Genomic DNA, 24677 nt, shown 5'->3' on the forward strand with positions numbered 1-24677 from the left:
GCCAATTTACACCAGCTGAAGTTTTGACCCCACGCCCCTCATTTCATTTTCACAAGAGTTAGGGGATTGACCTTGATATATTGGCCAAATTCCAACTCAGGTAATTACAGTACTTGCTACCTGCCTAAGCCTCCTGTAGTTTCAGCTGGCTATGCTATTCCCCACTTCCTACCCTAAACTTTGGGGTAGTGTTCCTGTGCTCTATTAAACAATTTCTGCATCTCACCCCAGTAGTGGCTACGTTTTAGTAGTGAGTGAAATGATGTCTGCTGATAGTTTACAAATGAGTCAATTATGCTTTTAAAGCACTTAGGAATGCTTTGGGATGAAAAGCATTATGTAAATGTAAGATGATATTTGTAGATCTTAGGTTTACTCAAAATGGAGCCAAATTCCTGTTCATGGTGTTTTTGTTGTCAAGGCCAGATTAGAGTGTATTCTTGTTTTCACTGTTTTTTTCCCCATGCGAATGATTCCCCTCTGTTAAGTCCAAAATTCAAGGGCATGTTTTATTTACAAAAATGACTTTCAGCTCAGAAAGGAGGCCTATTGGCTGCAATTTTTGTAAATCATTGCTTTTGAGGTGATCACTGAAGTCTGTCACTTAGCCCATGCCAAACCATGATACTTTACCACTGTGTCTGTTATGAGAAACCAGGCAATGAATACAGCTTTTCAGCTTGATTTTTCAAAAGTTTTGTGGACGCAAGTTTTTTCCTGCATTTAACTATGACTACAGCTGTCTGCGAGTGCAAATGATAGTTTCAAGAGCTCTCGTTATCTCCTTGCTCCTGCTGACTGACACCTATGCACCTACAAAACTGGAGAGCCTGGTGAGGCCCCTTTACAAATGTTGCTTTTTATTCTAAAAAGATGCTATTTGCTTTACTGAAATATTACATCTAACTATGTAATTGTCATGGATCATGATAAATCGAATTGCTCTGATGTCTGATGAAATACATCCTAACAGGTGTTGGGAATATTATTGTATAAGGTACTGTACCTTATATAGGTTAGTCTGTAGAGTTCATCTGTTGTGTCTCACTTGTGTCAGTATCTAGCATGAAATTCCACACATGCCTTTTATTTAGAACACAAAAGTATGTTATCTTATTCCTCTGGAATTTTCCACAGTTATTTAACATGTTAGTTTAGGCATAATTGGTTTGAGGGCTCTTGAAATTTATATCTCAGAAGTTCTTATTTACATCAGGCTTAGAGTAGTTAATTTCACTTGAGGTAAACGTGAAGCATTAGATTGCAAACGTACCTAATCCATCTCTCCTCCCCCATGACTAGAAATCCTGTGGTTAAAATAACACAGCCTCTATTCAGAGCACAAACTTAGAGCCGCTAGCTGAAGCAGACTTGGGATTTAGAGAACTCTCAGCAGATGAGTCTGTTAGGGTTTTGGTGCGTTTTTTTTATCCTACTTCTGATCCATGAGAGGAAACCAGGATCTCTCCTGTTTGCATGCAAGGTAAAAATTTCCTGCAATCTGTGTCTATATCTCTGTGTGTGTCTGTGTGTGAAAACTGCAAAAATGTTGCTACTAATAGAGCAAGAAGCATTTGGCAAATGGCTTCACAATCTTTAACTGTTAATCTGGTCTTGTGGCTATTTCAATACAACAGGAGTGAAATGAGGAAATGATAAGCTTACATGGAGAGAGGATAGCAGCACTGATTCTCTGTCACATGGAAAAGAGGCTGAGTGTTTAGGGAATAGATGAAATAGGGTTTGGTGCAGTAACAAAACTGGATTTTATTCTGTTCGAGTCAGCCTAATGCTAAACTAGAACCTGATTTGTTTTGTTGAATGTTAAGTACAGTCACTCCCAGGGTTGTCTGACCAGTGTAATCTCCATGCAAAAGGCTAAAGCGGTGCACTCTAGGATCACACTGGATATGTTTACAGTGTATATGTTAGTGCTGTTAAATAACAGCAGAGCTATTATTCTGGAGTATTTTTGATGCAGTGTTGCCAGATAATTAAGAGCCTTTATATTTGCTGTGTTGCTTTCAAAGACACGGTGTAGTAAAAAATCCTCTCTTTCTTGAAACCCTATTTGATTTTGAAATGCAGGCATGAAACGTAGTGCTCCAAACAGAGCTTGAACTCTATTCAGAGGTTTGAACTGTACAAATTGTACCTGTCCTGCTTCTCCCCCACAGTTTAGATCATCCCAGATCCTGGGCATGAAATCAGTCCTTAGGGTCTTCATTCTTGGAAATCAGTGGTCACATCATCTGAAAATCCTGTCAGCGTCCATTACTGAGATAATTGCTTGTTTAATTCTTTTTCATGTTGCCACTCACTATCCTGCCCCATTCCCAGGCTCTTTGTGTTCTCCCTAACTGCACACAACACCAAACAAATGCTGTTACAGGTGGCACTCTGAATCCTCCAGCCCATTCACATGTTGAGGTACTAACTTTCCCACTGCCCCCTCTCTTCCAATTAATCTATTTTCTCTGTTTGATAGCTGGTAGAGTGGCTTCAGCCAGTGGGCTGTATTCATACAATAAGTGGTCATCACCTGCCCCCACTATCCCCAACATGCGTCACCTCCCACAGTATGTCCTGGACTCCACTGGTCCTAGGGAGAAACAGTCCTGAGGTGGATAGCAAAGTCAGGTTTCTCATGTCACAGACTATGCAATGCCACTATAAAGCCATTAGGTTGGCAAAGCCACGCACATCTAAACTGACAGTGCCTCTTTGTCTTGTAGAGAGAAATGCAGCTTTCTCACTCCATACCACCACTTGCTTTGTGGTATGGAACACGGGGAATTATAGTGAATACACATGCACAGCTTTTAATGATACCCATGAACAGTAAGCCCTATTAAAGAGGCAGCCAAGAGGAGAGTGAATATTCTCAGTACAAAGAAATGTGGTTAGGCAGCAACTATAAAACTTCAGTCTAGAAAGTCAAGCTGATGTCATTTTAACTTCACAGGCTAGTGCCAAGAATTGAAGTTCCGTATCAAGATTCAGAGGGAAAAAAACCCCCACATACTTACAATTTGTTCATGTGGAAAAATGAACTTTTATGGAAGATATTTATGGGAACCTGCCAGAGGAGTGTGTGTTGTGTTACTTTTTTATTGATAATGATGCGTATGTTCAGAGAACCATTATATTTTACTGTAAGCTCCCTTTACCCAAGAAAAGAGAAGCTCAAATGTGCATGAATGTTATGGAGGGAGGATGGTTTCAGCAAAACTGGTTGATAGCATCACTAGCCTTTCTCTTTTTCTACTGTTTGAATGTTGTTATATATACAGCACCATAGATGGGCATGGTGCTTTAACAGATGAATGCAGATGATTGAAATGTAAAATGGAGGTCCTGACCACTTGGAGTCCCACCTTTCCAACCTAGGCAATTAGGTTCTGCCGGTCTGAATGCCCCCGGAGTGTCAAGTTGTTGGACGTCTTTCACTTTCTGCCCTATCCTGTTGTGTAGTTTTGTGCACTATTGAACAGCTGCTGTGCTTCATCGCGAAGTGGCTGTGTACTAGTGGTGAGTGAATTCATGTACAGAGATGGTTTAGGCAATGCTGCCAAACCTTCAGCTGCAGGGGGCCTTGGATTATGGGGATCCCAGCCCATCAGAGATGAGTTGAAATGTCCCGGTGATACTTGTGGCTTATGTTCCAGTGACGTGTTTTGTGGAGAACAAACAGCTTCTCCCTCCCCCTATTTAAGAGGACACATCCATCCACCATTCCCGTAATTCCATTTGCAAGCATACATACCAGTTCTGGATACATTCCCTGTTGCCCTCGTGTTTGAACCCTCCCCTGGTGGAGGCAGTTTGAGGGACAGAATCCTGCATGATCTGACCTAGCACAAAGGAGCGCTGGCTTTGAGGCTGAATTGGTGGTTACTGCTTCTGAAGTGCTGTGAGATGCTCATGTGAAAGCTATTGAAGAAGAAATCATTATAGTATATTAATTATTAGCGTTGTTTATTTACTATCTACTGGGTGAATATGGTGCTCAAGAAGGTGGTGGACTAATATATTAGTTGGATTGTAGTCCAGGAATGTGATCACCATTGTGCCTAGTGCAGGCATGAATTGTACAAGCTTCTTCACATAGCTCTAGAAAAGCATCTAACTCCTAACCTGCAACACTTGCTGTTCCAGTCCTTTCATTGTTAATAGTAAACAGTGCAGTATCTGACACATACGACAAACATCTCTGAGGAACTAACCTAACACCATCCAACTCATTTTTTATTTCTAACCCAGTTGGGATTTGAACCCAGCTCTTACTGCACCCCTTACCCCAAATAGTTACTCTTTATATTTGGTTTGCTATAACCCATTAGGTTATTGCCTAAACCAACAAATACTGTAGTACTGTTATTGGGGATCTGGTTGGAGAGTTGGTATTTGCTGCAGAGTAATGGATATGAAGCTAATTCTGCAGTTCCTCACAGAAAAATGATGGCTCTTGTGCGATTTATCTTCCCAACTGGTTTCCACATACTTATGAATTAACTGTCTTTAATTCTTACAGGTCATTATTTGTTGTTAAAGATACATTTAAAATATGTTTCATATGTTCCCTCTCTTCTGACACTGTGGCCCAGGTCCTCGGATCTGCCGTGTCTGTGCTGCAGGGGGGCAGGGTTTGGAAAAGTGGTTTGAAGCCACCTTTATAGTTCTCAGATCTTGAGGCCGCTAAGCACCAGGTCAATCCCAAGGCACAATTTAGAGCAGGGTCATGGCTGCTCTAAGTTGCTCACGCTGCCCAAGTCTCTGGAGCTGTTCCAGCAAGGCAAGGATTGCCAGGGCATGGGAGCACTCTAGCCATACCTTTTTTCCCACCCACACCCCCTCCACCATGGACCGGGGGTGGGGGAAGATAGCATAAAGGCCACTACCCCAGGCATACTCCACCTGGCGGTTCCCTCATGCTGGAAAATTATTCAGGCAGCTTGGTCTGCCATCTGTACAGTGGCTTTGTGCCAGCGGACTGGTACAAAGAACTTCAGCAGGTGTCAGAATCTGTTCCTGTGTTATGCTCAAACCGGTGAGATGGGGTAAGGGAAATATGTGATGAACAATTCAGATAACTGCAGAAAGGATTTTGCCTCTCAAGGATACAATCTTAGGTGACAATACAATCTCTTGTAACAAATTTTCTTGATGTTCCAAACAATATGTTTCTATATAAAACAGATCACACTCTATAATAGGCCTCATGTTAACTTCACACAGCACCACTAAACAATGTGCACATTTGGAGATGTGAGACCCTTAAAGAAGTTTATAAACTTCAGGGTTAATACAAAAAAAAAATCTGATTTGTAAGACTTGGTTTGTTTTCTATTGGCTTGTGATTCAGTTCCAATTGAGGAGTGAATAGAGGTCTGGTAACAGAGAAAGAACAATATCTGGCCTTACTTTTTCATTAACAGTAGAAGTAGATAGATAGATAACTAATTATTAGATTCCCACTAAGTGGATGCTTTAGGTATGTACTTTCATTCTTGTGATTATGAGTATGTCTGCACTACAATTAATAACCCTCAGTTGGCCCATGCCAGCTGATTACAGGGCTCAGGTTAAGGGGCTGTCTGTTTATACTGTAGATGCTCAGGTTGGAGCCCAAACTCTGAGAACCCTGCACGGTGGAAGGGTCCTGGAGCTGGGCTGAGCCCGAACATCTCCACTGCAATTAAACAGCCCCTTAGCCCAAGCCCCATGATCCCAAGTTGGCTGGCATGGGCCAGCTGTGGGTGTCTAACTGCAGTGTAGACAGCCCCTCAGTTACTTGTATATGTCACACTGTTCTGAAACGCGAGGCACACTGTGAGCTGGTTGTTTCATTGTGTGTCAAATACTTTAAAGCAGAGGAGGCATCTAGAGGACGAGTCAGGGAAGTTCGGCAAATTGCATTTCTAGTGGTGCTGGGTGAATTTCAGGGCCTCCCGGGGGGAGGGGCAAGTGGGGCAATTTGCCCCGGGCCCCAGAGGGGCCCCCACAAGAATATAGTATTCTATAGTATTGCAACTTTTTTTTAATGGAAGGGGCCCCCGAAATTGTTTTGCCCCAGGCCCCCTGAAGCCTCTGGGTAGCCCTGGTGAATTTAGGAAGGAAGCAGCAATGAGGAACAAACCACTGGGCATGAGCAGTGAGAGGGGAATTTCTGTCAGTTCTTAACCAGTGCTGTCCAACATACCAACTCCTGGATATCCATCAGACGTGTATCTCCTGGACTGTTGAAATTACCTGGTATGTCGTGATGGTATCAGTGCAATGCAAATGTAGTTGCCCAGAAGCATGTGTAAAGACATGGGGTTAATGTACTACCTCTTGTTTGAGAATACGTAAATCGGTAAAAATAAGCAGAAGTGACCCAGAGTCACAAAACTTAGGGGATAGTTCTTTACACTTATTTAATGCCTCCCTCATCCAAGGGATGATTTTAAATACCCCAAAGTCCTGTTCAGATCGGCCACTGAATCTAGGTGGTGTGAGGGGAGAATGGGTGTTTCACCACTTTACAGAGATAAGGCCCCTCTGGGAAATTCAGATCCAGATGTAGGTTTTGATTCTGAACTCCACTAAAGTTTGGGCCCATTTTTTAAAATTAAATATATAAATTGCCAGAGACTTGCACAGGGAAAATATAAGTAATAGAATAGAATATATGCAGGGCTCTAATCACACCAAAAGCACTGGAGTTTTGGTGTCTGGTCAAGGCCTCTTGATACAGAAATGATATCCCCATTTACTTAATAGTGTGGCGCCTTGGCAGTGTGTTCCCATTCTCTTTTTCTGTCTCTCTCTCTCTTATTTTGCAGGTACTGAAGCTTGGCTGTTTATGCTCCTGGCACTTTTCTACCTGCAGGGAAGAAAGTGCCTCCTTTTGTTAAACCTCTGATGTAGTCTGATGTTAAACTTCGCACTGTGCTGAGCTATGCTGCACAACTCAGTGCAGTGCCCAAAAGGGAGCCATAGGAGCCTAACAAACATAACTCTTGTGGTTTCCATCCCTGTGCCCCACACAGATCACAAAGGTTTTAAAATGAAAATGTACCTAGAACTTCCAGTCCTTCTAGCATGGGGAGCAATCACAACACATGATGGAGTATAACTTGACATGCCTCCTGGGCAATTTTACCAATTTAGACAGGGTTGAAAAGGGTGTATGTCAGCATAGAGAGGGCTTTATTTATGGTGTACTAAACTTTGCTGCAATCACTCATATATACTTCAGTGCAAAGTAGACATTTAAAATAGAAATACTGTTGTCAATACTGCATCTTGAAGAAACACAAATAGCCTCCTCCCTCTTCTTTATTCCATGCTGAAGATCTTTCTCTCTCTCACACACACACACGCGTGCGCGCACACACACACACACACACACACACACACTTTTCACGTGTTGAAACCAGGGCCGGCTCCAGGCACCAGGCAACCAAGCACATGCTTGGGGCGGCACCTGGTAAGGGGTGGCCAATCTTCGGGTGGCGGGGGGCAGCGCGGCGCAGCATTCCGCAGGGGGGAGGGGCGCTCCGGCGGCGCGAAGCGGGGGGCGCTCTGGCGCGAGGCGGGGGGGCGGCGCGGTGCTCAGGGAGGGGTTCCAACGGCGCTCGGCGGGGGGGCGGGCTCCGGCGACGCGGCGCTCGGCGGGGGGGCGGCGGGCTCCGTCGGCGGGGGCTTGGTGGGGCAGCACTTTTTTTTGCTGCTTGGGGCAGCAAAAAAGTTAGAGCCGGCCCTGGTTGAAACAGTCTACTTTTAACTCACATAATGCACCTTTTCTTTAAATATGAATCAAGACAAAATAATGTCCACTAAGCAAGTCATATTTTACCCATGTTATTTTAGTGGATCTCATTTTGTAAAAGGTCTGAGATCTTCTTATTGATACGCAGATCATGCCATGGGACTGCCATAATCACAGTGCCGAGTGTCACACAATCTCTGAGTTGATTTTTTGCAAGTTTTCTGTTGGTATTATTGCTGTCCCAGAAATTTAATGTTTTAATGACTTCCAGGAAGAGGAATTGTTTTGGTCCACAGTCAATTATTTCTGAAGACATGCAATGCTAACAGCACGGGTTCTTTTTTTCTTGTCATTAATAAGCAGTAACTCTTACAAGCTTGGGTGAAAATACAAACATCTATATCAAATATTTGTTTTAACTTAAAATAACTGAATTTTTAAACCAAATTTGATTAAGTAATAATTTTCCAAGAGAGGGATCATCTAGTGTTTTTTTTCCCCACAGAGTCAGATGACTACGTGAGGCACCTCAATAAATGGCCTGATTTCAAAAATGCTCAATACTCACAGCTCTCATTGAAGTCAATACAAGCTCTGTGTGCTCTGTTCCTTGCCTAAAAAGGTCTAGATTCACAAAAGTATTTAGGTGCCTAAAGCCTGATTTAGGAGCCTAGGTCTGATTTTAAGTTTCTAAGTCCCAGTTTTAGGCTCCAGTGTGATTCACAAAACTCCCACTGAAACTTGTAGGCACCTAAACTCACTTGGTGCCTAAATTGTTTCAGCAAAAAGCTTCCTCGGCACCTGTGTTTTTGCAAAAACGTCACAGGCTCCTAACTCCAGAGGGGGTCCCAGGTTGTGAATTGCTAGCAGAGAGGCTGCAGGGAGATCCTTATATCTCCATGAGAAAAGTGGGGCTTAGCAAACACCCCTGTGGTTGGCATCTGCCACTGATTAGCTTAGGCAGCTCCCTGCCTAGCATGTTGGCTTTTGTGAATTTCTGTCCTGTCTTCCTTGATTTTACTTCCTCAATCATCTGCCATTTTGATGCAAACAAGCAGTGACAAAACCTCTGCAAACATAGATTTGGGGTAGAAAACTGACTCTTCACTTTTAAATGGTAGACGAGAAGGAAGGGACTCAGGGTTATGATCCATCACCTAAAATTCAGCCATTTCTTCCTGTTCTAGGCCATTTGGGTTTAGTCATTATGGCAAAGCAATGAAAGAGTCCGTGGCGGCTCTGAATCATTTTTTTTTTTATCTTGTCCTTGTGTGGTTTGAGTTCTTTCTTGTTAATTACATCAAGCCAGATTTCCACAGAAACTACAATAGTAGTGTCATCAGCCTGCAGTCTGTCAAGTCCCTCTGAAACCTTCAGTTGCTTCTGTAAACTTAGTGTTTTTCTGTAGAGTCCCTTGTGTATAAAATGCGCTGTTTGAATCAAAACCCTTCTTGTACTGGGTGCAAATCCCAACATACTTATGATAGTTTTGAACTAACTGAAGAGATGCATCCTCCAGAGAACTCCATGGAGTGTTTTGGGAAAGGTGGGGTGTCAGCCATCCTTTTCATTCAATCAACCCTGATGCTGATGATGGCTGCAGAAGCATTTTTGAATTTGCACAATGCATTGTAACACTGCATTATATACTACAATTTTTTCCCATAAGGTTAATGTATTGTGCTGAATATCTAGACCTCAGTAGTTCTCACCCTTTTCGTTCTATTTTCATTGATGGAGCAACTGCAAAAAAAACCTTTTGTCATACTGTTCTCTGAATTACTGGATGGCATCTGCAGCAAAATGGATGCAATGTTCCACCGTTTAATTTCAGATGTAGAATCAATACTTCATTACCTCAATCCATTAAGCAGAAACACATTTTTCCCTGTTTGGGAACTTGTAACCATTATACAGCCATTCCTCATGTTCAGCCAACCATCCTGCATTAGTGTCAGTGTTGATTCTTTAGGCTCTTCCTTTAATTTTCCGCTCCGTCTTCACTTGCGTCATGTAGTAGTGGACTTGTGAGTTTAAATCTGTCCAGGAGAATATATCCAGGGAGAAGGGCTTCAGTTATTTCTTTAAATTTCTATTTTGTGCTACATTATCTGAACACTACCTTATTAACACAAACGAAGCTTGGAACTTTTCTTTCTTTTCAAGTTTAAGTCTTTGCCTTTCAGTTGTTTTTATAACGTCGTTTCCAGACCAAGAGCATGTTAAGGAGAGCTGGCTGGAAATCACTGAGGTCATGTGCCTCCCATAGTGCATCACAGTGGTAGAACTGACTACAATGGGAGCTGTAAGTGCTCAGCACTTCAGAGGATCAGGCCACTCGTATTTAGGTGCTTAACCTTAGGCATCTATGTTTGAAAATTAAACACCTTGGCCAGAAAATTAGAAATCCAAAAAATTGAAATTAGAAACCATTTTTGAAAATGAGGCCGCAACCTCTCAGCTTCATTTATATATATATAATCAGCCTTGCTATTCTCCAAATAGCGTCTAGCATCAGTCTTGGCACTATACATTGTTTACACCGAACCATGGTTACTTTAACTGCGTAAGTTATTTAATATCGTTTTGTCAGTCAGATAAGTCAATGTTTTGAACAGCTCCTGAACTCCGTAACAAGCTACCACTGTTCTAGCAAAGCATATTGCTGACCAGCTCTGAACTGATACGTTGCCCTGACTTATACCCTGTGCAACCTCACTAAAGTTAATAGAATTGTCCATGGTGTCACTTGGGGCAGTATTGGCTCATTGTGGGGTTTTTTTTTTTAATTCCTAACCCTTTTAGAACTAATAAGATGAACAAGCCAATTAAAGGTGTTCACAACAGAACCACTTTCCTTCAGTTCCAAATAGTATATTGCAGTGAGTCAAATCCTCATAATCCTCTTATCCTGAATCAGTTGTGTTGGGGGGGCTCTGCAGCATTAGGGATGGACAAAATCCCTGCATGTTTCGCTATTACAACCTCAGTGTTTGGACTCCAGTGTGGGCTCAGATCTCACAGCCGGGAGAGAAGTATAGGAAGATAGAGGGTTTGGGATCCGTATAGCTGCAGATCCTCTGCATAACTGGGCACCCGTTCCACTGCCTTTGCCTCCCACATGTCTATGATGGAAGGATGGATTTGTTTCTGTGAACTCAAGGAGTGCTGTTATGAACTCCATTGCCTGCTCGTTTTAGTGATAGGCCATTGTGCTTTTGAAAATGCACCAGTTAAAGAGGCTGATCTAAGCTGTGCATCTGCAGCATTCAATCTACTGTGTGGTTTAGGATGTATTTTATGAAATATTTCTTGATATTTCCTATGACTATTTGATTTTTGTTTCTTTCAGGATTCAATGCATTATACCAGTTCACTTCCCTATACAAAGGGGATCATATTACAAGCAGGAATGCTTAAGTAAAACCGTCTGAGCCTTTCCAACAGCAATTTGTTTTGGAACTGAGCGAGTGAGGAGGAGGAGGAGGGGAAATGGGAAGACCACCAAGACTTCATGTATGAGCAATGCTATTCCACTCTTTCAGTGAGATGTAGTCTGGGCAGCCTGCAGATAGGGGTTGGCTCTGCTCCCATTGAAATCAATGGCAAAACTTTCATTGACTTTAATAATGCAGCATTGAGCCCCAAAATGTTAATTTAAGGCCTGATCTGAAAACTACGACCAGGCCTAGAACATTCTAAATGACTAGTCCCATTGTCTTCTGGGGAACTATTCCCATTACTAAGGCTATGTCTACACTGTGCACCTTACCATGGCGTGGCAGGGCTGCTGCAAGCATGCCGTTGTAAGGTGCGCAGTGTAGCCGGTGTTTGTCGATGGGCGAGAGCTCTTTCAGCAACAAAATAAAACCACCCCCAATGAGGGGCAGTAGCTTCATTGCCGGGAGACTGTCTCCTGGTGACTAAGTGCTGTCCACACCAGCACTTTTCGTCATTAAAACTTCTGTCATTCAGGGCGGGAGGGTTCCACGCCCCTGAGCGACAAAAGTTTTAACAACTTAAGTTCGGTGTAGACAAAGCTTAAGTCTTAAGCTTGCTAGGAAGTGTTTGCAAGATCAGACCCAGTTAGAGCGCTCTAAGGCCCTAACTCAACAAAGCTCTTAAGCTCATGTTTAACTTTAAGCATGGTTTTAAATCTCATTGCCTTAAAGTTAAGCAGGTGCTTAAGTGATTGGCTGAACTGGGTCCTTAGTAAAAATGCAGTTTATAGCAACATTCACTTAATTGGTACCCTTGATTGGGAATTAGTTTTGTGGAATTCTTTTAATAGGATTTAAAATCTTCATTTTTGCTGGGCTTCCTCTGAAACCTCTTGGTAGACACTGGTCTCTGTAAGTTGATTTTTAATATCTATGGACATCTACTTATTTATCGAGTGCCAACCATGTGCATGGTGCTGTTCACATACAGAAGAAGACAGAGGTGGGAGCCACTGAGGCACCTAGACCCCAGACTTAGGTGCCTAAATGCAGGGTGTAGACACGCAAGTCCCAGTTTTGGCTCCACTGCGATCCACAAAACTCCCACCCAACCTATAGGACCCTAAACTCATGCGGCACCTATGTTTTTCAGAGTAAAAACTCCCTAGGCATCTGTGTTCCTACCTTTGGGTATGCACAATCCTGCCTCACTAGCCATCTGGACACCTATGTCCTGCTAAGCCCCAGAGTGAGCCATGGACCAGGGAAAGATAGGCATTCACCCGCCTAAGTCACAGGCGGGCCCCAATCTGCTAGTCAGCCTCCGAGCACGCCTACCGGATCAACTCCCATTCAAAATTGAGGAGGTGGTGATGATGGTTCTACCAGTGCCCAACTTATAACTTTTAGCCTACTGGCTAGAGACCAAGGTTCAAATCTCCCATTTGCTAGTGTGGGAGAAAGGGTTTGAACAGGGGTTTCCTACCCCTCAGGAGAGGTCTTCAATCACAGCTATGGGATATTCTGATGTGGGGCTCCCTCAGTCTCTCCTATTGAAGCTGTTGCATTCTGGATAAATAATGAAAGAATGGTTAGAGCATCAGGAATAGACCCAGAGTCTTCTACTTCCCAGGTGGGTGCTCATGCCCGTGCGCTCTCTCTCTCTCTCTCTCTCTCTCTCTGGCTCAATGATCGTTCCACTGTGGATAAATACTTAGACAGTCATTGGGCTGACAAGAGAGAGAATGACTCTAGTCCAGTGGTTAGGGCACCGTGATGCTTCAGGGTTGTGAGGCACCTTGCTACCATCTGCCCTTAGCGTGAGGAAGCCTGTCTATGGCTTCCAGGGGTCAGCTCCCTAACTCCATTGGTCACAAGCAATACAAACCCTCTCCTCTCATCCTGAACAGGCTCCACTGTCCCTCTGCGGGTTAGGGATAGGTACCTTGAGCCCTGTGAGCGTGTGCCTGGAGGGTCCTGCCCCTGCTCCACTGAACACTCACAGTAATCAGTCACTGCTCCCAGAGAAGCAGTACACCCCAGCTTACCAGTTTTACCTCTGATCACTGCTCTGTTTAACACACAGCATTTAGATAAGTTTATACACAGATGCTGACTTTTCCTTTTCCCTGGAGCGGCTTCACTCCTGCTTCATCCTGAGGCCTCAGCCTCAGCCCCACTCCACCCCTTCCCCCAAAGCCTCACCTTTACTTTGCCTCTTCCTGCCCTCGTTCACCCCGTCCCCAAAGGCCCTGCCCTTTCCCCAGCTCTTCCCCACCCCCACTCCATCCCCTCTGAGGCCCCTGCCCACTCGCCGCTCTCCACCCTCCCCAACCTGATGAGCGGGGCCGGGGATCAACTGAGTGGGTGCTGATCAGCCACAGAGTCCACGCCTACGGGTTTATAGCGAAACCAAGCCAAAGTTTATTTAACAAAGAGATTCAAATGATAGCAAATGGAAGTGTTTTTCACAAAGGGGTACAGATCAAATCAAATCATAACACACATTCTAGAAGCTAGATTTATTTAACTAGATACTTTGGTGTCTTATAAAGCAAAGCTCACCCCAAAGTCCTTCCAGGATTTTCAGCCAGGCCTTGCTGTGATCCTTTTTACATCAGACAAAACACACTGCCATTTGTCCCTTCGGTGAAGGATACCATGTGTCTCTTTGCAACCCCAGATATATCAAAACAGTCCTTTGATCTTTAGTCATAAACAGACACCCTCCTGCTGTGTGTTTCTTCCTGTAGATTTCACGATCTCGTCAGTTTTGCATTCTTGATCAGCTGGTGGCTCAGTATGCAAATAGACAATGACCAGATAGAGAGATAAGCATTTACAGCCCCATGCCCCTCTTGGTGACCTGCCTTTAACTTCAAGGTTTTAAGAACATAATTTCCAGTATAGGTCCATAAGTTCTTAAATATTATCTGTATTTCACAATGATTACAATGACCAGTGAGCTACTGCCTCTCAGGAGGGGCCTTATAGGCCTCCCTGTGGTGAATTATGGTGCACATACTTGACACAAGGATTCTGTGCACCCCTTCTGCCCTCTGGCAGTTGACATAAAGAGGTTTTTTGGGTCACAGACACTCACCTGGGAGGTGGGAGACCCTGGGTCCATTCCCCCTGTCCCAATCACTCTTTATTACTTATCTAGAGTGCAACAGCTTCAACAGGAGAGATTGACGGAGCTCCACGTCAGAATATCCCATATCTCAGGGGTTAGACTGGTCGTCTGAGAGGAGGGGAGGGAAACACCTGTTCCTTCCTCTGACAGGGAGGAGGGAATTGAACCTGGGTCTCCTACATATTGGCATGTGTGCTAACCACTCGGCTAAATGTTTGTGTGGAGCAAGACAGATGCATCTTTAATTCCTGCAAGTAATGGCGTAGGCACCTAAGCCACCGGCCTGCAAACAGCTGGTTCCCACTCACGGAGTGCTAAGCAGTGCAAGGTGCCTTCCTGCAGCCTGGACACCATGATGCTCAGCATTGCAACGCCTAAGTCCCTTTGTAGATCTCACCCAGAGCCTGTGGAAGATCCATGGGACAATCTAATTCAAACACAGGCCATACAGTATAGATATATTTGATACATACAACATAGATTCAAACTTCCAGAGACTCTGGTCTCTTTGGTTATTTGTTTGTGGCTACAGCCATCTATATGTACCTATATCTCTATCTTGCTCTGTATATGTATGTTGATTTTTAGGCAAAAGGAAAGGGAGGAAGTGCTGCACTTTAATGATTGCATGGAGGAAAGCGCAAAGGTGAGAGCAGGAGAAAGGTACAAATGCAGCATTTAGAATGTAGGCGGAATTAAAATACAAGTGCTATTTTTGAAGTGCCTAATGTATGGTAATAAAGCCTATGAAATTTTCTTTACATTCAGTTAGCATTTCTATGAGCATACATCTGTCTCACACATCACAGTAGATTGTTTCCTAATGTATAGAGGTATATGCAGTAAAAGTTTAATCCGTACAGTAATTGCAGTGCTAGTCAGGGGACGTGCCTAGAAAATAAGGGTCACATTCAAATTCCATGCTCAATTAATCCAGCTGAACCTAGGCATTACCTAATTACTACAAGTGGCCTGGGTTATATTCCTACCATAAAAATCAGTTGCCTGAACAGCTATTTGCATGTGGAATCACCCAATTTGCCCATTGAATCAGGGCAACTGCATGTAACTGTAGAGATGAAGAGCACATGGGGCTCTCTTGAACATGTGGCCCAAAATGTGTAATTCTGAACAAATCAGAACAGTCTGGCCCACTTTGACCTGCTCTGGTGGCATAAAGGAGCCTAAAAGGATCTCCCCACCTGGGGATTGCTCTACTGTGGAGGAGTCTCTAGCTGCTATAAACCAGCTCCTGCATCACCACTCCCTCCAGCCTCCACTGTAGGGGCCAAATCTAGTCCATAATTCCTTTCAGTGGAGATGAGACTAAATCGCTTGAGGCTTTTTACCACGTTTGTTATTGAGAAAGTCTGGCTAATTAGGGATACCACTGTGGAGACCGAGATGTGCTATTAACCAAATTCTAAAATAAGAGGTTAAAGAAACCAAGTAGAGACAGGTTTACCCTACACTAAGTGAATTTCTTCTTATCTTTATTGCTTTTTCGCCCCTGAACCTGTCACTGATTTTTGGTCCATTAGTGATTTTTTTCTTGTCTCTGATTTCTCTGTCAAAGACTCACGAGGTCTGAGGGGAATATTGTCAGATCTCATTCACATGATGGAAGAGGCATAAAATCCACTCCATATATCATGTGCCCCTGGTTTCCAACACCACAAAGGATTTCTTCAAGCCCTCCTCATTATCTTGTATCCTACTTTAATAGAAAAGCTAAAAGGCTGGTGACAAATGGCCTCATTTATCACATTTAATAGACTATTCTTTTAAGCCCGTGAAATACACATTTTGGGACAAAGGCATGGAAAAATAACACGCCATTTGCACTGGTTTGCTGCCCGGTCACATTAAAAAGTTCAAGAAGTATACAAACCAGTTCTTTCTGGTGCAGTGTCCTTCCATTCACACAACCTTTCTTTCCCTTCAGGTACACACTATAAAGGGTGAGAGGTTGAATATGAGAGTCCTAGATGTCCTTCATTAATAGCATTCATATTTTTATTAGCAATGTACATATGCAGAGCAAGTGCCCTGCTATTCACAAAGGGTGGAACTGAGTGAAGGCACGGAACGGAAGAGCCCCCAAAGCAGAAGAAATACAGCAATTCACTGTTCTGGGGGTGGTCACTCCCCAGCTTTTTATTATTATATTTTTTATTTATATTACAGGCCCTAACTGAGATTGGGATCCCATCGTGCTAAGTGCTGTACAAAGCCATCATGACAGACACTCCCTGCTCTAAAGAGCTTACCATCTAAATAAACAGCTGAAGGGTGGGAGAGAAAATGGCCACAGGCAGAGATGAAGTTACTCGCCCAAGCTCCCACAGCAGACCATTGGCAGCACAGGGATTTGAATCTTGGTTTCCTGCATCCTGGTTGAGGGCCCTGGCCATTGCTCTGTGTTGCCTCTCTGAGAGCAAGCAAGGGGGGGCTGCATACTGAGCTGGGGCATGACCTATGGGCCTGCAATGCTCATGTCCACATGGGGTGCTGGAATAGCTGCCATTGATGGGCTGCTGCCGCGCTCCACGCTTAGCATGCAGTCTGTGGCGTGACTTCTCTCCAAAGCCCTTTATTCAGGTTTTTTGCGAGAGAGGCAGGGATTGCCCTTCACCCTACCAAGAATTATCCCCAGGGCCACAGATAACATCCTCACTCTGCCAGGGAAAGGGAAGGGCTACCCAGACCATTCTGTACAGCATGTGCATCATGCTAATCAGCAAATCACCACACACACTCCCCATATAAATGACAACCACTGCCTTTTCCAACAAACCTCATATTAAAGGTTATGCTCAGGCCGAGGGGTCTCTCATGCAATGTAAATATTAAAGCCTATCTTCTTTCTCCACCCTAACCCTTCCCCTACCCTACCACATGCTTGGTGCCAAGGGAGCTCCATAGGGGCTGGGGTGTCAGGAATCTTCTCCCCCTTCCTAGCCCTCTCTAGCTTGCAGGGTAGTAGTTGAACTTGAAGCTGCAGTAACTGGAACTGCTGCCTTGGAGGCATTGCCCAGGCATTGCATGCAATGGTGGACCCTGTGGCCCTGTCCCCATTTCTCCTCTTACCTGTTCTGCTTCATCCTCCGCCAACCCCACTCTCTTGGGATGAGTGGGATGCTCCCACAAAAATGGGTTCCATTTCACACAGGGAGCAGAGTCACTGACTTCTGCCACCCCCCCTGCAATGGAACCACCCAAATTCCTCAACCGCTGGCCCTTGAGGAGCAGTCAGAATCCCACCCTAAACAAGGGACACTGACCAACTCCTGCCCTGACTGACATCAGTAGGATTATTCAGGCTGGTCGATAATGGCAGGACTGGGCTCAGTGGCTTCTAAACAGTTTTGACTCTCCACTCTTCTCTAGTTCATTCTGGACACTGGGTAGGCCTCAGGTGGCAGGTCTCCAGTGTGAATTTGTACAATATTTTAGTAGTCCAGTAAGAATTAGTTCAAGGTTTCAGTTACTCTAGTTCAGATGAAGAAAATGGTGGTTTTTGAGGAGGGCAGTGAAATCCCACCCTGCAGATTTTCCTTTAATTGTATATTTATTTTGCAATCACTTTCCTCTTCTGTGTCCAAAATGTGCAGTTTCTGAAGGCAAGAGACATGTGAGGAGGGGGAGGAGAGGGAATGGCTGTGTGATATAGTAGTACATTTCTGTGCCACCATTTGTTTAACTGAGGGAATGTATCTAATGACAGTTACTACTATTTAAGGAAATAGGTTCCTATACAAAATCCTGTGGTTTCGATGTGATCCTTTTATAGGCATAAAGAGATTTTTCCACATCTCTCTCTCTCTCTCTCTCATTTTTGTTTCACTCAAACGTGGCCATTCAAAGAGATAGTTGCAGAACACCATGCAGTGGAACTGGACACTCTGCTCCTGTTAGTGCTATGAGAGATGAAATGGCCCACCAATTTACCAACAAAAGCCACAGGGATGCACTCTGGACCAAGCTGAGGTCAGTAGAGTTATCCTAGATTTTACAGCAATGTAAGAGGGAGCAGAATCTGGCCATATTTATCCTGATGGGTTTTGAACTGGAAATACCTCATCACGCAATTTGATTAACAGAATAATATTCTATATGGCAAGATCTGTTGCAGGACATAAACATAAGCAATTTCTAATGAATGGCTGATTCCCAGTTCCTTTAAAAATGCCAGTAACATAGACTAGTTAAAGTTAACTATAGGTTACCCTATAAATACTAATACAGCTTTTTAGAGTGATTAATCTCTGATGTCTTCCACCTGAGTTTAAGAGGCCACTGACTCCCTTGCACCAGTTTTACACCTGTGTAGTTCTATTAACTTCCAAGTGGCTATTTCTGATTTACACCAGTGAAAGTAAGAGGGGAATCAGGCCCTAAGTGTTTAGCTGAAGTTCTGGAAATAACATGAACTTTACACAATTAGAGCTTTATCAAGATCTTTAATTTATTACAGCATGCTATATAATCATGTACGATGCTGGCAGTAGCTGTTCTGCACACAATTACAAAACAAAGATTTACTGAGTTCCAGTAGCTGCTCAGTGCCAGATGAGTATTATCTCATCACATACATATGCTGTGCAAAGATGCTGGTGCTAGTATTTTCCTTCCCTACTGCAGAGGCATGCCTGGTACCACCAGTTTGTGCTGACATAAATAATAACCTGTCCAAGCATCTCCCAAATCAAGTGCTTGGGGTGCGGGGGGGAACGGGCAGATACAATGTTTCAGAAAGAAACATAACTGAAGTCCATTCACTGATCTAGCTTTCCAATTATATAACTTTATCTTGAGTAAGAGTTGGGAGCAAGAGATTCATATACAAATTAATTGCATCATTTTCTTTGATTGCTTATGCATTTCTTTTATTATGGTAATTTATATGAAACTATGGATCTTTGTTTCTATTACAAACCCTTCTTTTCAGTGAAAGACTCTGAACTAAAGGCTTGTTTCCTCTGGAGACCTAAGACTTGATTTCCTGCTTGCTTACTCCAGTATTACACTGGTATAACTATTGACTTAAATGGAGAAGCTCCTGATTTACCCCATTCTGAGTGGAGTATCTGGGATTTCAGTCCTGACTCAGGGTCACAGATGGGAAAGATTTGAATGGCCTGGATTGGTATAGCAGAATTACCACACTGGCTGCTTCTTGAGCCCTTCCCCATGGCCAGAGGTTGCTCTGCAGGTGACTTGCCTCACTTTCCTTTTCTTCAAGGGGCCTCTTAAATCAACTTCATACAGGCTTTCTTGAATGCAATGACAACAGCCCTCCTTAGGGCGTGGTTTATTACACTAAAGTTCAACAATAAACCCAGAAGTTTTCTCTCCAACCTTAAGCTAGGCACAGCCCGAAACTCTTCTGGTGTCTCAAGATCCTTCCTGCCTTAGCAGGTTACTCCCAACCCTTCCTAGTTGGAGCAACTTCCGTAGTCTCAAGGTCTTCCCTGCAGGAGCCTCTCCCATGTTCTGTAGTCTCTCGCTAAACTTCCTGAATACATTTTCCCCTCCTCATCATTCTCTTCCCCCACCGCTTCCTACTGCTCTTTATGGGAGAATCAGCTCTTCCATACTCAGCTGGTTCTACTAATTAACCCCAGACCCCATCCCAGGTGCGTGAGGTAGGCTAACAGGATGGCCAGCTCCAGGTCTCAGGGCCTTAAAAGAGCAGGCCACCTCAGAGCATGCAGGAAGTTTCAGACCAGAATTGAGGTGTATTGGTAGAAGTGGGATCCAGAATGGAACAGTGCCTGCCCACACAGGGACAAATTCAATGGTGTTATTCCAGATTTATACTAGTGCAAGAGTGGTTCATTGTGCTTAGTTCTAGCCAATGAAGAGCATCAAATCCACACATGCAGAAGTGACTCCAATGGAATTATTTACTTTGACTATACCAGTAAGTATTGTAAACAACATTTTGGTAACTGTTTAATGTTTGTACACCTAGAGTTACAGGCCTACCTGCATCTCTAGTATACAGTCAGCCCCTGTTCCCGGAGTACTGCAACTTGGTTAGGAAAATAAGCTCCACGCGTAAAGTTGGCTTAAAAGGATTCAAGCAAAGAATGATGTTGCTAATAGTTGGTGGTTATTTTTTTCATCCTGATAGTACAAAAGGCAGCCAGATGTTTCTGGTATGAAAGTGGAATAGGCAACTAATATCGCTAAAGATAAGTGCTTGTCAACTTAAGAGCATGCATCAGAAACACTATCAATTGTAATGCAGTAATTACATACTGCACAAGTGTTTATTTCTCAGGCATACCAGAATTTCTGGGTCTGGTTCTCTTATTTATACCAGTGCACATCAGGTGTCATTGTTTTCACTTGTACCGTTAGTAATTTTGTAAAGGTTTCAATGACCGCATATTACTTCTCCACAACTGATTTGGTAGCTTCCCAATTAAAATAAAACACAAAAGACACACACACAACACCATGTTTTAACTTCCTACAGTTTTGACTGGAGACTGGCTAAAGGTAACAATACACTTTAAAATAGGCCCTACAATAAGACTGTACAAGCAAGTGTTAAGAGTCGCACAGGAAAGATGAAAGGACCAGTATGAAACACATTTAAAACCTAGCATGTTTAGTTGTCTCATGTAGCCTTAGATGTTCCATCAATCAAGGGTTCTTCTGTAACCCTACTGATTTGGGGCTAGATTGTGCCATGTGTTAGAGCAGAGTGGCCAGGACCCCACAGCAGCAGCAGTCTCTAGGAAGAATTCTTCTGTATCCTGTGACCTCAGCCAGATTCCTTCTGGGCATCATCTATGGTGCACCCACTGTGCCACTCTTGAGGCAGGCACAGCACATTTCCTTCTCTGAGCCCAGCCAGCTCTGTTTGGTGGTGTGCAGACATGCTTTCACTCTGCCATCTTTTTTTTTTTTTTTTTTGGAGATATCCCATCTCCTAGAACTGGAAGGGACCTTGAAAGGTCATCGAGTCCAGCCCCCTGCCTTCACTAGCAGGACCAAGTACTGATTTTGCCCCAGATCCGTAAGTGGCCCCCTCAAGGATTGAACTCACAACCCTGGGTTTAGCAGGCCAATGCTCAAACCACTGAGCTATCCCTCCCCCCAGGCATCTAGAACTTGTGGGGATGATCAGAGGGAGAAGATCCTACAAAACCCCCCCAAAAGAGATGAGTGAGCCTCAGCAGAGGGCCATAGGGAAAGGAGAAAATTCCTCGTGCCCTCCCCAATTATAGATATAAAATGATGGGGTCTAAATTAGCACTGACCACTCAAGAAAGAGATCTTGGAATCATTGTGGATAGTTCTCTGAAAACATCCACTCAATGTGCAGCAGCAGTCAAAAAGTGAGCAGAATGTTGTGAATCATTAAGAAAGGGATAGATAATAAGACAGAAAATATCATATTGCCTTTATATCAATTCATGGTATGCCAATGTCTTGAATACTGTGTGTAGATGTGGTCGCCCCATCTCAAAAAAGATGTATTGGAATTGGAAAAGGTTCAGAAAAGAGCATCAGAAATGATTAGGGGTATGGCACAGCTTCCATATGAGGAGACATTTAATAAGACTGGGACTTTTCAGCTTGCAAAAGAGATGATTAAGGGGGATGTGATAGATGTCTATCAAATCATGACTTGTGTGTGGAAAGTAAATAAGGAAGTGTTATTTACTCCTCCTTGTAACACAAGAACTAGGGGTCAGCAAATGAAATTAATAAATTAATTTAAAACAAACAAAAGGAAGTTTTTTTTCACACAATGCACAGTCAACCTGTGGAACTCCTTGCCACAGGCTGTTGTGAAGGCCAAGACGATAACAGTGTTCAAAAAAAGAACAAGATAAGTTCATGGAGGATAGGTCCATCAATGGCTATTAGCCAGGATGGGCAGAGGTCCAGGGGTAATCAATAAGCGGACCGCAAAATCTTTTTATTTCCTTATTATTATCATTATTGTTATTATTTTTGCATTATTTTCTCTGGAGTCTGGACCTTGACTATACCTTGACTAAGAAATTTGGACCTTGCCAAAAATAGATTACCCCTGGTTGTCAGAAGCTGGGAATGGGCAACAGGGGATGGATCACTTGATGATTACCTATTCTGTTCATTCCCTCTGAAACACCCGGGATTGGCCACTGTTGGACGATAGGATACTGGGCTAGATGGACCATTGGTCTGACCCAGTATGGCTGTTTTTATGTACCCATAAAGCATTGGCCAAGGTCTATTCCTTTATCTTTCCCCTCCATTATGAGTAAAGGTGACACAAATCACAGCAAGAAGTAATTCCTTTTAGAGCTGTATCAAACTATGCCTTTGTCTTTGTGTAAGGTTTTGGATAGCCTAAAGTACAACTTCCTTTCACACACATGAGTTAATGATAGTCTTCAATGCTGTAGAATGATTTCAATCCTGGATTTACCCTGATATAAATTAACACTTCAAAATGCCACAGATAGGAAAGGATTAAACTTCTTTTTTCTTTCATTGTTTCTTTATTGCTTTTACAAACACATATTTTATCTTGTGGTCTTTTTTGCAATTTAAAAAATGCATATCAATTAATTTGCCAGTTGTGTGGCTAATTGGTCTAGGACACACACCTCCTTTCAAGCAGACCTCTATTAACATGTAAATTACATGTTTTACCCTGGCTCCTTTCTTTCTAAGATCTCAAGTGGGGAATGCAGTGTTTGAATTAGAGATTGTTAGAGAAATCCCAACATCTACAAGATTATGAATACAAACAGATGAGGTGACATGAATATCAGGTGAGATACTGAAAGCTGGGCTATGTGCCCCATGGCTTTTTATATCTCAACATTAAAGCCCTAGGGTGCATCCATTGGCTTCTTAGCAATGAGTGCACATCTCAAAGGGTAAGCAACACACTTTCTACCTCCCTGTGAAGGTGGTGCAATTTCTGGATCAACTTCAAGGGGAACCGAAAGCAGAACAAATTGTAGCAATCCAGCCTAGAGGTGATGAAAGAATATGTTGAATCCTCCATATTGGGGAGCAAAGCTGGTCAAAAAATGTTCCTGCCAAAAAGTGAGATTTAGTCAAAAATTATGCTTGTTGCAGGAAGATGTCACTTTGGATTACATTTTTCAATGGAAAATTTCAAAGTGAACTGAAACTAGCATTTTCATTTAATTTCACATTTAAATTTAAATTTTGTTTCATTTTTTGAAAACCAAATTTTTTTCAAAATTTTGAATTTTTGTTTTTCCCCCTTTCTCCCTCTTTTTGTCACCGAGTTCAATACAATGAATACTATACAATGGTTTTTCTTGTGTTTTTTTTTTTTTTTTTTTTTTACATTTTTCTATCTTTCCTTTTTATTCTTTTTATACTGTGACTTTTCAAAACGGCTCCAACTTTGGAAAACTTGCAGAGTGGCAAAAGGAAAGCACTGTAGCTTTTCTAAAGCTGATGAAATTTTAAAAGTTAGAGTGGAAAGGGGGAGGTAGAAATAAATAGAGGGAGAAAACTAAACATTTTTCAGCCTATTGAATTCGGTAGTGAAAAGGCAGGATAGGGAAAATGGCATGCATTTTAATACAGCTAAATGTAACTGTAGACATCTAGGAACAAAGAATGTAGGCCATACTTTCAGGATGGGGGACTCTATCCTGGGAAGCAGTGACTCTGAAAAAGATTTGGGGAGGGAGACAGATAATCTGCTGAACATAAGCTCCAACTGTGATGCTATAGCCAAAAGGGCTAGTGTGATCCTTGGATGAATAAACAAGGGGATCTTGAGTAAAGGTAGAGAGGTTATTTTCCCTCTGTATTTGGCACTGGTGTGACTTTTGCTGGAATATTATGTCCAGTACTGGTGCTCACAATTTAAGAAAATTTTTGAATAATTGGAGAGGGTTCAGAGAAGAGCCACGAGAATGATTAAAGGAATAGAAAGCCTGCCTTATAGTGACTGAGCTCCTTGAGTCTATTTAGCTTAACAAAGAGGAGGTTAAGGGGTGATTTGATTACAGCCCATAAGTAACTATGTAAGGAACAAATATTTAATAGTGGGCTCTTCAATCTAACAGCAAAAGGTATAACATAATCCAATGGCTGGAAGTTGAAACTAGACAAATTCAGACTGGAAATCATGAGAAAAATTCTAACAGTGAGTGTAATTAACCATTGGAACAATTTATCACGGTTGTGATGAATTTTCTATCATGGACAATGTTTAACTCAAGATTGGATGTTTTTCTAAGATATTTTGGGGAAGTTTTATGGCCTGTGATTTACAGAAGGCCAGACAAGATTATCACAATGGTCCCTTCCAGCCTTGGGATCTATGGAAAGGCAAAATCCA

The 24677-nt window shown here is 42.9% G+C and overlaps 1 protein-coding gene across 6 annotated transcripts in view; it reads left to right on the plus strand.

The window, feature by feature from the left end:
* Positions 1–721: 721 nt before the first annotated feature.
* The window catches only part of JCAD (junctional cadherin 5 associated), an 86218-nt gene continuing 62262 nt past the window's right edge, over positions 722–24677 (plus strand). For 2 of the 6 annotated variants that reach the window (XM_054020823.1, XM_054020830.1), the window contains exon 1: positions 18201–18322. Coding sequence is in view for 2 of the 6 variants with exons in the window: in XM_054020830.1 (XP_053876805.1) it covers positions 18255–18322 (68 nt within the window). In the remaining 4 variants the exon portion in view is untranslated. Of the gene's footprint in view, positions 834–1361; positions 1484–18200; positions 18323–24677 lie in introns of those variants that run through there. The other 4 variants (XM_054020829.1, XM_054020831.1, XM_054020828.1 and 1 more) reach the window with 4 other exon arrangements.

This window comes from Malaclemys terrapin, chromosome 2, assembly GCF_027887155.1.
Source record: "Malaclemys terrapin pileata isolate rMalTer1 chromosome 2, rMalTer1.hap1, whole genome shotgun sequence".
Classification (NCBI taxonomy): domain Eukaryota; kingdom Metazoa; phylum Chordata; order Testudines; family Emydidae; genus Malaclemys; species Malaclemys terrapin.